This window comes from Schistocerca piceifrons, chromosome 2 (genome assembly GCF_021461385.2).
Source record: "Schistocerca piceifrons isolate TAMUIC-IGC-003096 chromosome 2, iqSchPice1.1, whole genome shotgun sequence".
Taxonomy (NCBI): Eukaryota; Metazoa; Arthropoda; class Insecta; order Orthoptera; family Acrididae; genus Schistocerca; species Schistocerca piceifrons.
Window position 1 is genome coordinate 186738264 of NC_060139.1, and position 15072 is coordinate 186753335.

At 38.6% G+C, this 15072-nt stretch overlaps 1 protein-coding gene across 1 annotated transcript in view; it reads left to right on the top strand.

Moving 5' to 3' along the window:
• The window catches only part of LOC124777130 (CD109 antigen-like), a 217837-nt gene that overhangs the window by 150570 nt on the left and 52195 nt on the right, over positions 1-15072 (top strand). Inside the window, exons 20-23 of the mRNA XM_047252422.1 lie at positions 1159-1298; positions 2573-2691; positions 7005-7144; positions 12310-12529. Coding sequence (XP_047108378.1) covers positions 1159-1298; positions 2573-2691; positions 7005-7144; positions 12310-12529 — 619 coding nt within the window. The remainder of the gene's footprint in view (positions 1-1158; positions 1299-2572; positions 2692-7004; positions 7145-12309; positions 12530-15072) is intronic.

Consider the following 15072-nt stretch of genomic DNA (forward strand, 5'->3'; position numbering starts at 1 on the left):
AAGGAATTTCTTAAAATCTCAGGAAATTCTGCATTTTTAATCTATATCTACATCGATTATCCGCAAGCCACCATAAGTTGCGTGGCGGAGGGTACCCTGTACCACTACTTGTCATTTCCTCTCCTGTTCCACTTGCAAATAGAGCGAGGGAAAAACGCCTGTACTTATATCTCCATATGAGCCCTAATTTTGTGTATCTTATCTTCGCGGTCTTTATGTGTGATGTATGTTGACGGGAGCAGAATCATTCAGCAGTCAGCTTCAGATGCCAGTTCTCTAAATTTTCTTAATAGTGTTTCCCAAAAAGAATGCCACCTTCCCTCCAGGGATTCCTGTTTGAGTTCCCAAAGCATCTCCGTAACACTTACGTTTTGTTTGAACCTATCAGTAACAAGTCTAGCAGCCCCCCCCCCTACCCCCCTCTGAATTGCTTCGATGTCTTCCTTCAGTCTGACCTGGTATGGATCCTAAACACTCGAGCATTGAAATAGAATTTTGTTGAGTTTTATAAGTCACAAATCTTAAAATGCTTAGTATTTCAAAATGTGTTTAAACTACTGCTTATTGTTATCGTTGATATGCAGGTGAGCTGAGAGGAAAGAAAAGTCATTATTGTGGAATGCTCACATTCGCACTCTCCTCTTCACCATTGATTTCTGAGGATCTTCTTGACACCATCTACATCCTCGCAACTGGAATTCCCAGGAAATTTTGCTTCCAAGTCCAAGTAGCTGCTCTGTTGATGGCTTTTGGTGTCACACTTAAATCCGACTGTAGGAATTCAGGGTAGTGTTGCTAGGATAGGAAGTAGCGAGTTGAGTTTATTTGACAGTGTTACTGAAAGCCTTCATGTGTTTGTAAAGGAAGATGACATCTACAGTTGAGAGGCAGGTGTATAAGTTTTGTTGTTGTTGTCTTCTGTGAGAGGACTAGTTGATGCAGCTCTGCATACTAACCTATACTTTGGAAAACTCTTCATTGCTGCACAAGTACTGCAACCTTCTTACCCGACTTAAACTTTAGTATATTTGTGTTATAATGATTATTTGCCTAATTTTTACTTAGAGATGATTCATAGATTTCAGTGAAAGAACTGTTCTGACCATGTTGGCACAACATTGCTGTGCTAAATGTCTGTTATTACTTTTTTTGTTTCAGGCTGAAGGGGAGACACGAGTACCGAAATAAAGCATTCTTCATTGATCTCAGAAGCACCAACAGTCACAAAACCAATGTCACATTAGAGATTCCTAGAAGTTCAGTTCCAGGGTCAGAGCAAATTGAGGTTTCAGCTGTCGGTAAGTGCTACAAATGAAGAATTTACAATTTCATATTGTTTGTGGTATCTGTGAGGTGGAAGGGGGAGGGGGGGGGGGGGAGGAGAAAATTAACCTGTGGTTCAGATCCTGTAGCAAATTGTGGCTGGATAAGTCAGTTCAAAGAAGGTAAAGGCTTACTGGCTTACTATCTGCAGTGGGACTATGCCAAGTAAAGTTGTTGTAGTCCTAAACATGCCCTCACGTCCATTGAATTGATGACAACTTTGTCAGTTGTTCTTTCCTACATGCTTTTTGTGGTGGTACAAAGAATGTGATGGTTAAATACGACTTTATGAAAAGTTTATTCATTGTGGGTCTGTTGGGTATCATGACCGCATTTTACTTGAATAATTATCATAGATAGTCGTGTCCAGTCACTAATGGTGTATACTTTTTCATTAAGTAGTTTTTCATTTGAAGCTCATCTTCAAGTTAGGCATATAGAAGTTTAGAGTATAATGCTTGGCACTGGAGCTTGGTTCATGTAGCAGTATGGGTGGTGTTTCTGTAAAGATCTGGCAGCTTCAAATTCCATTGCCATTTAGTTGCGGTGTTGATCACTATGCACTATGTCTCATCAAAAAACAACCGTACAAGTGCTGTACAACTATAATATAGTTCAAAGATCTTAGACAGAAGATAACTTTATGTATGAATGCATAGTCTTACAATGATATGACTGAATAAATCTTCACAGGCTGCCAGCAGTGTCATATGGTTATACATCTACAAGCTTTTGGCTAATGGGCGTTGGCCATTATCAAGTGGTAACAGAGTGCCTCGTGATTGCTGGTCTTATTGTTAATTAGCCATGATACTTGCAATGATGATCCCATTGTGAACAGTATAAACCAAGTGGTTTTTACATGAGAAGTGGACTATAAATTTTACTGTTAATTGGAATTCACAGGCATCAAACTCTGAAAGCTGAGTCAAAAGGTGATAGGAAATGTAGCAAGTGCAAACATGAAGTTTTTGTTCAGTAAATATTTTAGGTGAAATTGTTAGTCAGTAACCTAAATTTCTTCTGCTCCAGTTTTTGTTTTAATACTAAACTGTCTTTGAAAATTTGCCAGTACGGGTATACCATTACTTCCAGCAAATTGGTATTTTTGTATTTCCATGAGTGTAAGTACTTTTGTTTTAAAAATTTGTGTTTTGTAAAAGTGATGTTTTATGCTACCCTTTCTGATAATATTTAAAAAATGCAGTGTTATCTATAATGGTGAGTAAAGATACATAATGTTTTGCAGGTGACATATTGGGACCTAGCATTTTCAATCTTGACAAACTCATTAAGATGCCATATGGCTGTGGTGAGCAGAATATGTTGAATTTTGTACCCAACATTGTTGTAATGGAATATCTCAAGGTTAGTACGCAACTTTATATTATGAGTATTGTCTTGTAGATAACAGATAAGTTTAAGATTTGAAGATTTTAGAATGATAGTGCCAAATCTGGTATGTTATTGTACTTTAAAATTCTGTATTGTCCATTATACAATTGTGCTGTAAGTATTGGGACAAATCGTGTGTGTATATTGCTATTTCAGTGGTTCACAGCTTGTAGGGATATTTTGTAGTACAGTTATATTTTAGTCTCATAGTTCATTACTGTCTCAGTCTCTCCTCACCACAAAATATAACTTGTCATCACACCCATTTGTAATGTACCAAAGGTGGGTATGAACAGTGTAGGAAAAGACAGATTGCTTTGTACCGTAAAGAAGACACGTTAACTCACGCACAGGCACAACTAAAATTCACTAACATTTAGCTTTGGTCACAGCACTATTCACAAAACACACACACACACACACACACACACACACACATGCAAGCACACCTCACCCACACACATGACCGCCAACTCCGTCATCTTGGGCCGGAATGCAACTTCACATGGGATGCAAGCAGTAATCTGGAGAGGATGGTGAAGGGGAAAGGGGAAGGGATAGTAGTGTATGTGTGGGGAGAGAGATGAATGCTGTCTGGTAGAGCGTACAGGGACTAGACTGTCAACAGGCACAGCTTCAGGAGGTTGTTAGCCAGGGGAGGTGGGAAAAAAAAGGAGAGGAGTGGGGAAATGTGGGTGGGTACATCAGCAGAGGTCTGCAAATAAACAAGGTGGGAGATGAGAACAGGGAGGAGATGATAGGACAGAGGGGGTGGAAACTGTTGGGTGGAGGGTATGAGGACAGTGTGTTACTGTAGGTTGTGGCCAATATAATTACTGAAGTGGAGAATGTGTTGTAAGGTCAACTCCCATCTGGGTTGCTCAGAAAGCTGTTGGAGGAGGAAGGACCCAGGTGGCTTGGGTATGATTTTTAATAATAATAATAATAATGTGAACTGTAAAAATAATATAAAAAATGTTTTAATACGATGAGTGTGAATTGTTTAATCATCCTAAAATACGTAAAAAGATTTCAGTGTGATAATAATAATAAATAATAATAGATAATTTGTGTACACTAGTGAATAATACTTACTTTAGCATAACACCCAAGAAATTGTGATTCAGATAACTATGGGTTTTGAAAAGCATACCACCTGAAAATTTGAAAAGTATATGTGTCACACAATTAATTTCAAAAACTATAATAGCAACAAAATCCTACAACTTTGATAATTTCGCAATTTGAAGTCAAAGTGAACACTCGCAGTCATTATCAGTATTTCTTTAAATACCAAGATTTTGAATACTGGTCCGCAAACTGTGGCTATACAGGTGTTTGAATGAGGGGAATCCTGTTCCTTAAGTTGTTTCCACCTATATTCAGTGAAGTCTCTCTTCTTAGTGGAGTGTCTTCCCCTTTCTGTCATCCCATACTCAAGTTCATGTGGTTTGCCAGTTCTGCCTGTCGATTTACAAAATATTTGCTGTTGACAGCAGGTAGGTCAGCCTGTGCAAATGTACCTTTACCTAGCTGGTATGTTCTCCACAGCTGGTTAGTCTGCAAGCCTGTCCAAATGACCAGCTTCTACCATGAGTAACTGAAAAGTATCCTGCATTTAAACATGGACTGAATTCCTTTTCAGTTTTGAGACTCTTACGCTTTATTCTCCATAAGTTAGCTTTGAAATTTGGAAATTGTTGTAAGTAAAAATATGAACTCTTCTCCAAAACTTTGAGGGGTTGGGTCATGAACCCCAAATCCTCTCCCCCCCCCCCCCCCCCCCCACCCCCCTTGCCCCCTACTTTTTTTAAATAGACACATGCTACACATTCAAGCAATACTCTAAGATGCATGCGTGAGTGTTTAGTCTCCTTTATAGATTGACTGCACTTTCCAAACAATCCTACCAACTGACCCAAGTCTTCAGCTGTTTTACCTCTGATTGGGCCCATCTGATCATTTCATATCCTTTCACATCCTCACTAACTGGTAACAAACAGGTAGTTCTATGAATCAATTGACTCCAGTTGTGACTCACAGATGTTGTAATAGTGGGAGAATGTTTTAATACTTATAAAGTGCACAGTTCTACATTTTTGAACATTTGAAGTAAATTGCCAATTTTTGCACCTCTTTGAGTCCTGTCAAGATCTAACTGGATATTTGTTTACAGATATTTTCATCTTTTTGACATGTAGAAACTAGGCACATGTTTGGTATAAAAGAGTGGCAATATGGAGAGTACTCAGAAACAAAGTAGTTCATGCTGTCAGTAACTTTATTCATTTTCATTATTATTATTATTATTATTATTATTATTATTATTGGTGTGCTTCAGCATTGTCGTTCTAGAGAAACCAAAAGTTGGGTTGGCTCAATGCTTGAATTATTTTGAGTGTCTGTGTAATGTCATGTTCCATTCATCATTTCATAGTCTGGCTTTACTTTTCCTTTTATGTTTTATTTATTTATTTTTTAAAGTTTGAGACCCCATGTTGTATCACTTTTGGTATAGGGACAGCCAGTATTTTATTTTCTATAAGGTACAACTGACATACAAAAACACTGTTTTTTCAAGTGACCCAAACATGTTTCAGCACCTCCATGCCATCCTCGTGGGTTTTCTTTATTGAATCTTAATTTTACATTACATTCTTACATAGGTCATTTGCACGTTACCTGTACTAGTAGATTGTCATGTTTTGCTTTGGCAGATCCTTTTTCTTTTGCGTTCTCATGAGTTGTTGAGAGGCACACATGATAATACATGTATTTTGTAGAATTTGTAATGAAACTTTTCACTTCATCACAACACAGTGTAAACTTTATGGATAACAAAGCTTACACTGTGTTCTGGTGAAGTGAAAAGTGTTCACTACTAACAAAATCATACAAAATATGTGTATCACTTGTGTGTGCTATCTCTCAATAACTCACGAGAGAGCAAAAGGAAAAGAATTTGCGAAACCAAAACAAGACAAGCTACCTGTACCTGATAATGTACAAAAGGTCTTATATGGGTTGTTCCAAAAGTCTCTCCACAGTGCCGTGTGATTGTTTGCCTACCTGGGTTTTTCAACAAAACAATAAACACACAACCATACTGCAGTGATATTCTGTACCCATTCATAGTAGAACTTGTGTTAAGTGAAATACTGAATGGTTATTTTCAACAAGATGGTGCAACCGCGCATACAGCTTGCGTTTCAATGTCCCTGGTTGCTTATGTTTTTGGTGATCGCATAATTTCACAGGGACTTTGGCCCCCCACGATCGCCTGACCTAACACCACCTGACTTTTTCTTCTGGGGTGCAGCGAAAGCAACTGTCTATAAAAAACGACCAAAATCCATGGATGAATTGAAAATTGCAATATCCACTTTCACTGCTTCTGTTGCAGAAGAAATGTTACAGCTTATGTTTGGAAACATGATTAGATGAATGGAATTGTGTATTCATTAACGGGGGGGGGGGGGGGGGGGGTCACTTTCAACATTTAATGTGAAAAGTTGTAAGCAAAAATGAATATTCAATAAATTAACTTTTATTTCACTGAGTTTCATTTCGGTATATTCACTGCAGCATACAGCATGCACTGCTATCAGTCATACAGCACTGCAGAGAGACTTTTTGAACACCGTGTATAAGCATGTAATATAAATTAAGATTCGATTAAAGAAACACTCACTGATAATGGCATAGAGGTGCTGAATCATGTTTGGGGCACATAAAAAAACAGTGTTTTTGTGTATCAGGTGGGCCTTATATCCAAAAATTTTAATTATAAACATGGGAAATACAAGAGCAGCAAGTCCAAATGATGAGCCACTATTTTATACTGATAAGACAGGAACTTGTTGCTGTGCCTTGGCTAGAATACTTTACTGTTAAATCAGAGTTTGTAGCCTTTAATAGTACTGTTAAGACACCATATGCCATTTACATTTATTTGGAGTGTAGTGTATACAAAGAAAAACCTTCTTCACTCCAGTGATAACCACATACCACATGAACATTTATCTAGCCAGGTTTAACATTTCCTCTATTTGATGCTATGATACATATGGTCTTCCTACAGATTCCAGGCACAGAGGGTAAGTATGCTAATATCTCTCTCTCTCTCTCCCGTGTGTGTGTGTGTGAAAAAACACAAACTCTGAATTTCACATATACTCACTATTATGCTACTGTCATTTTAATATTGAGTAGCTCCTTTCTGTATGTGTTGTGAAAGGAGTACCTCATAAGAAAATTAGATAGTAAATCACGTCTGATTGTTTCAGAACACAGACCAGCTGACACCTGCTGTCGAAACCAAAGCTTTGAAACACATGGAAAAAGGCTATCAACAAGAGCTTACATATCGCCGAGATGATGGTTCCTTCAGTGCATTTGGCAACAGCGACCAGCACGGAAGCACATGGTTTGTAAAAAGCTGCTTGTATCTTGTAACAAAATATGGAATTCCCTCTATGTTATCAAGCAGATATTACTGTTAATTAAGTGATATTGAAATTAAGTGGCATGAAATCTCTTTGCCTACTGAATTCAGGACCTACTTCAGAGGGCATTGTTTGTTATTATGCCAGAATGTACACTGGTGCAGTGTCAAAATGCAAGCTATTTATTGATCTAAGGTTCACTGACTAACTGTTACAGGTCCATGTAAATGATTCTGTGGTATTAACTACAAACCCTGTGAAGTAGTATATTTATTGGTATGGCTGCCTTCAAAATATTTGTAAACTGACACCTCAGTTTGTTTTCATGTGTTAGTTCTGCTACACTGGAGGTGAATTTTTTTCCATGTGGGCTTGATCTTGCACACTGTTGATGATGAATTTATATCTAAAGATGATCCACAAGGCTTAGGTTGGGTCTTTGATGGGATGAGTCCAGCAAATCCATCTTATTGTCTTCTTCTAATCATTATGCAAAGAGGTATTTGTTTCCTTGTTGCACAAGTCCTGAAATACCAATACACTACTCCTGATTTATTGTCAGGACACATTTAGTCCTTAATTGTTCACTACATTCACACCTAAGCAAGTGCAACTACATGTACCACAATCCGATGTATCACAAACCCAACATCCATTTCTCCATTGGCTAATAATGGCATTATTTGGGCTACACTAAACAAAGTTGCACGTTAACAATTGTGAAAGGCTTGTCAATGTTCCAAGCTCGATTTTCCATTGTCCAGTATTGCATGTTCTTTCTTATAACCAATGGTTTCTGAGCAGTTTCACTGACCTTTGTATCCAAACTGTGAAGGAAGTCTTCTGCAATGGTTAACAAAGATAAGTAATGATTTATTCATAATTTAGGAAATCACTGTAGGTATTATATGACTTTTATTATTTCAGCTAGTAACATGACCGATAACAGCAAAACTAAGGGGGTTACAAAATGTAGACTAGCAATATTGACGAAACATTAAATTTTTTAACTCTGATGTGAATTTAAGTGTCAGGAAGTATTTCTGAAAGTATTTGTGTGGAGTGTACCCTTATATTAAGTTGAGAAATGGACAAGTAGCACAGACAAGAAGACAAGTGCTCTACTGACTGAGCATCCGAATAGGCTATGACTCATGGTCTGCTCTCACACCTTCACTTCTGCCATTATCTCTCTCCTGCTTTCCAAACTTTACAGAACTTCTCCTGCATGTGATGCGGGACTAGCACTTCTGGAAGAAAGGATATTGCAGAGACTTGGCTTAGCCACAGTGTAGGGATTGGTCCCTAAATTAATTTTCACTGTGAGCCAAACCAGATCTCAAACTGGGGTCTCATGTTTGAGTCCCAGTCTGGCACACAGTGTTAACTTGCTAAGAAGTTTCAGATAATCGCACAATCAGCTGCAGAGAGAAAATTCATTCTGGAAACTGTACCTTCATTGGGGAGGGAGGAGAGAGCGGGAGAAGCTTGGCAAGGTTAAAAAGAAAGGACAGGTCACTTAGACCACAAGATCAGAGAGACCCACCTGTATCGGGGATGAGGATAGATAAAGATGAAGGGAGTGGGGGGCAGATATTAGTTTGGTTTAGGAAACAAAGGTTTGAGTATAATACATAAATACATAGGTAAAAGTGAACCTAGGTTTCAGTAGTTACATAACTGTGAAGACACTCCTACAACAGAGACCAGCACCAATTAGTCTTTGGACTGAGGAACACTACAATCCAAAGCAATTACTAGTTTCATTTAAATCATGTGAAATATTTCAGATGAACATCCAAAGTTTCGGACTTGTACAATAATGTTGCGCTGCAGGTGCTCAGTTGTAAAAGGTGACTCATTGTGACTGAAAATACTTCTATCTTTTTGATGTGATTCTTCAGTTTTTCTACAATGTATATCGTGATTGAAAAGTTCTCAGGCAATTGGCTGTGTTGTTGAGGTGCAACATTTCAAAAACAGAAAGAGTTTTCACAATCAGGTGTGTTGGCAGGTTGATATCGGGGGGGGGGGGGGGGGGGGATCAGTGTCCCTTTATAACTGTGGGTGTCCCCCACTCCTTCCACATAACTAGCAGCCCCAGTGCCATGTTGGCTGTCTTCCTCTCTTTCCAGAACCTCCAGTGTTCCAATGTCTGTCTTATAGTTTGCAGTTTGCCTTGCTGTGGTTGTTAGACAGAATGGCATCGAGTCAAGAACGGTGGCTAGGCATGGACCTGGGGCCTAATGCCTGATCCACTAGTAGTCATTTGGAATGAGTGGGAGATGTCTACAGGTATGAAGAGACACTCCCCAGCCATCAGTCCCTTAGTATGCCTCTTGGTGATAATTCGGTCTGTTGTCAAAATATTGAGTATGTTTGTTACAAAGATCCAGGCATCTGTACAAGGACTTACCATTACATTTGTGTCTTCACTTACATATATTTCAAGCATAGTGAACAACACACGTATCTCTGATGGGCAAAGTGTTCTCAGACTCAGTCAAGTATGCTAGATGAGTCAGCAGTGCAGCTGTAGGGCTCAGTCCACTGGTAATAGGCTCCAAGGATAAATCCTGTGTGATGTTAAGTTTACAACTCCAGAAACAAGGGGTAAAAAATGCTGTGTTCATAATAGGAGAGATGATTATGCAACTATCTGTCAACTTACTTTGTGCCAGGTACTTCATAATTTGCTCAACTCGTACTGGATAAAAGCTGGGGCAGTTTCATATTGAAGAAAAGCATGTAATAATATCAAAGGAAGTCTGCTGATTTGATTCACTTTGCAAAAGTTCAGTGGGCTGTCCTGCCTGTAATACATTACAGCTCAAATCTGGATACTTTAAAGCACATCTTTCAGTGCTGCATGAAACTTCACTTTGGTATAAAATATTTACTGTTGTAAAATATACTGAAAGATTGAACCTGTATGCCTAGTTGTTGCTCAGACCTTCTTCCTAACATTTTGCTGACAACTCTCTTACCTCCTCAGCTAACCAGATACACAATTTTAATATGCCAAGAAATTTTAATACAGTGTACACTTTGGTGCAGAGTGGAAACTTCTCACTGAAACCAACCTGTAAGCTGTGGCCGAACCGTTGTCCGCCACATCCCTCTTCCCAGAGTTGCTAGTGTGGCAAAAGAAGCTTCTGTGCACTAAGCAAAATAGATAATGGCAGATGGAAGCTATGAAGTGGGTGGTGAGTTGTGTACAGTTTCTTGGTCGCAAGAACATGGCCTGTGGCCAGTAGGGTGAGGTCCAGAATAGACCTGATGTTGTACATAGTTTTAAACTCTCGGGATTTAGAACAGCACTTGGTACAGGGAAATGAAAGTGTTGAACCTACTTACAAACAGAAATACTGTATATCGGTGACTATATTCTTTTGAATCATAGACTGAGAATGTTGCCACTAGTGGATAATGTTCTTATTGCTGAGCTGCTCAGGTATATGTTATGACTTTCTGTGACAACATAAATTTTGCCTGTACCAGTGTGCTACTTTCCAAAATTCACAGAAGTTCTCAGTCATACTGTGTTCGACTAGCATTCTAGGAAAAAAGGTGTTGTTGTTGTTGTTGTTGTTTTTGTTGTTGTGGTTTTTGTTATTGTGGTCTTCAGTCTTGAGACTGGTTTGATGCAGCTCTCCATGCTGCTCTATCCTGTGCAAGCTTCATCATCTCCCAGTACCTACTGCAGCCTACATCCTTCTGAATCTGCTTAGTGTATTCATCTCTTGGTCTCCCTCTACGATTTTTACCCTCCATGCTGCCCTCCAGTACCAAATTGGTGATCCCTTGATGCCTCAGAACATGTCCTACCAACCGATCCCTTCTTCTGGTCAAGTTGTGCCACAAACTCCTCTTCTCCCCAATTCTATTCAATACTTCCTCATTAGGTATGTGATCTATCCATCTAATTTTCAGCATTCTTCTGTAGCACCACATTTCGAAAGGTTCTATTCTCTTCTTGTCTAAACTATTTATCATCCATGTTTCACTTCCATACATGGCTACACTCCATACAAATACTTTCAGAAACGACTTCCTGACACTTAAATCAATACTCGATGTTAACAAATTTCTCTTCTTCAGAAACGCTTTCCTTGCCATTGCCAGTCTATATTTTATGTCCTCTCTACTTCGACCATCGTCAGTTATTTTGCTCCCCAAATTGCAAAACTCCTTTACTACTTTAAGTGTCTCATTTCCTAATCTAATTCCCTCAGCATCACCCGACTTAATTCGACAACATTCCATTATCCTCGTTTTGCTTTTGTTGATGTTCATCTTATACCTTCCTTTCAAGACACTGCCCATTCCGTTCAACTGCTCTTCCAAGTCCTTTGCTGTCTCTGACAGAATTACAATGTCATCGGCAAACCTCAAAGTTTTTATTTCTTCTCCATGGATTTTAATACCTACTCCGAACTTTTTCTTTTGTTTCCATTACTGCTTGCTCAACATACAGATTGAATAGCATAGATAGATACTGTGGAGAAAGGCACAGCCACAGCCTATGGGTTGTTTCTGTAATGAATCTTTCACTGCAGTGTGTATTGTCTTGATACGTTGTGCCAGATTAAAACATGTGTGACAGATCAGAACTTTCTTCTGAAACCTTGCCTTTTGCAGGCAGTGCTCTTACGAGCTTAGCTTTCCAAGTGTGACTCGGACCCAATCCTACAGCTTGAAGTTGGTGCTATGGCTGAGTCAGTCTTCAACTACACCCTTTCTTTTGAGAGTGCTAGTTGAGTAAATTATTTGGGAGAGCATCTGTGAAGTTTGGAAAGTAGAAGCAAGTTGTATTGCCAGGACTGATTGTCTGACAGTGTGGCCACAACTCATTAAAGGATAGCTGACTTGGTAATAGCATTGGCAGCAAATGGACAAGGTTCTGGTTTTGAGTTCTAGTTCCGCACACATTTTTAATCTATTAGGAAGTCTTAACCATGAGCTGCATTTCAGAATGAGAGAATGCTTTAAATATGGGTGGTGCTATAATAACCTTTTATGTTAAAAAATACTGTGACAGACTACATTTTGAGAACCTGTAGACTAAGTTATTAGGATAATAGGTAAATTACATTTAGATAAAGAGCAAGTGTTTGTAGTAATTTGGGAAATTATTATTTTGCAGGCTGACAGCTTATGTAACGAAGTCATTCAGTCAGGCAATGTCATATGTGCCTGTGGAAGACAGAGTGATAGAAGAGGCTTTGCGATGGTTGTCAAACAACCAGGCTTCTGACGGCAGCTTCCCAGAAGTGGGCAAGGTCAGCCACAGTGCCATGCAGGGTGGTGCAGCCAAGGGCCTGGCTCTTACAGCATACACTCTCATTACATTCCTTGAGAGCCAGGTAAGTCAGACCCAGTGTACATGTGTGACATAAGAAAGCAGCTGAGGGTAAAAACAATATTTTGTATGTTTTCCTGTGAATGACAGCGCCATACAAGATGTGAACTGTTCCTACAAACTTCAGATTGTTCGGTTACTCACAGTTGCTCAGTCTTTACTGTTTTCTCCCTCATGTCCTAGGATTCATTCTGTCTTCCTCTTTGGTATCCTAGTAAGTGTACAGTCTTCTATTTCTCCACATTCCCCAAAATATATTATTCTGAAAATTTAACCCCTTAACTTAAAAGCCCTTGTTGTCTTTGTTTTTATTGTTTTGACACAAACTTTTAACCCAGATTATCTCGGGCAGCTTAAGAAAGACGTTCAGAAAAATAAAACCCTACTTATATCTATTTCAGCACTGATAGTTAAGTGTTTGGCTGCTAGACAGCATCAGGTATTACATTTGTAGGCTGGATGTCGCCTTTACTGTGTAGCTTTGGATAGTTGGCAACAAAATGTGTGCTCTCAGACTCTCTCCTACATTGTTGTTTTGGCAGTGCTTTCAAAACAGGACTGAGTTTGACATAGAATTTAGTAGCTCAGAAAGTGAAGAAGAATATGATGTTACTTCATTGGAGACTGAAAGTGATGAAATTTTGTCATTTGAGTGACAAGTCCTCATAAGTGGTGAAATATAAATGCATCTACTGTGCTTGAGCCAGCTCCTCTAAGATATATATTCACAAGAAACCATTATGAAATACATGGTTAGACTTCACAGCTATCCAGAAACTAAAAAAAATGACTTCAAGTTTCAGGATATTTTGGTCAAAGTCCAGTGTACAAGTATACGCAGGATTTTATTATTTGTGATTTTCATAATTTTGTTTAAAAGCTGTCTTATATAGCTGTACATAATGTCATTCGTTAAAAAAAGCTTTAATTTTTTGGAACATAAATTGGAAAAAAAATTGTTAAGTAAAGGGATTAATAATTGTACACTTTTTATGCTTGTTGACTGGCTGCTGTCAAGTGGTAAATACATATGTTATCTATATGTATTTGGTTGAATCCTAAAGAATTTTGAAACCATTTGAAGAATATAATTGTATCACTTATTTCTAAAAGGAGACAACTCACATTTGATAAATTATTCAGGAGGACAAAAAAATCATTCCACAACCTTGTTTAACAATGTAATGGTGAATCTCATTCTGCTGTGTGAAACAATTCATTTGCTGAAATGTGTAAGGTTAATATTATCAGAATCAGAGGCTCCGATACTTGTCCGACCATGTGGGCTGCAGATTCCTTGACTGGGGCCATAAGTCGGTAGAGTTTTGGTTTCTGCTAAATAGGACAGGAGTCCATTACACACAAGAGGCAGCTGCATAGGTAGTGAGGGCTGTGTTACATGGACTGGGTGGTTTTTTAGGTTAGAGGGTCTCGGGGAAACACAAGAAGGGCTTAAGTCTCAAAGGGTGCAGGTCAAACACAGGAAGAAAGTAGATCTAGGCAGTATAACAGTTGTAAAGTGTCATAGCTGTGTTGGGAAAGTATTGTATCTCCAAGTGCTAACAGAAAGTGCCGATGCGCAAATCATTATAGGCACTGAAAGCTGACTAAAGCCTGAAATAAGTTCAACCAAATTTTTTGTGAAAAAATCTAATGGTGTTCAGAAAGATAGGCTAAACACAATCGCCGGTGTCATGTTTGTTGCTTTTGGAAGACAATCTACACTCTTTCCAAATTAGCGATGTAAGTGTAGACCATATGTGGCTTGAATTGAAAGAAATAGTATTGACAGCAATTAAGAGATTTATACTAAACAAATTAACAAACGGTAGAGCTATTTTCCAGTGGTACACAAAACAAATCAGAACACTGTTGCAGAAACAACAACAACAATGAAAGAAAAATACGAAATTCCGATCTGCAGAAGCTCAAAATTTAATGTGGATTTCAATACAAGATACTTATAGTAGTTACCACAACAAATCTTTGTCCCAAAACGTGGCAAAAAATCCAAAGAGATTCTGGTTGTATGTAAAGTATGCTAGCAGCCAGACACAGTCAATACTTTCTCTGCGCGATAGCAATGGAAATACTATTGATGGCAGTCCTGGTAAAGCAGAGTTACTAAACACAGCCTCCTGAAACTTCCTCACCAAAGAAGACAGAGTAAATATTCCGGAATTCGTATCTACAATAGCTGCCAACATGAGTAACTTAGAAGTAAATATCCTCGGAGTAATGAAGCAACTTAAATTGCGTAATAAAAGCAAGTCTTCTGGTCCAAACTGTATACCAGTTGGGTTCCTTTCAGAGTATGCTGGTGCAATAGTTCCATAGTTAACAAACACATGCAACCACTCACTCAACAAAGGATCCATACCCAAAGACTGGAAAGTTGCATAGGTCACACAAATATTCAAGAAAGGCAGTAAGAGTAATCCACTAAATTACAGGCCCATATAATTAATGTTGATATGCAGCAATATATATAGTGTTCGAACATTATGAATTACCTTGAAGAAAACTCTATTGACACACAGTCGGCAC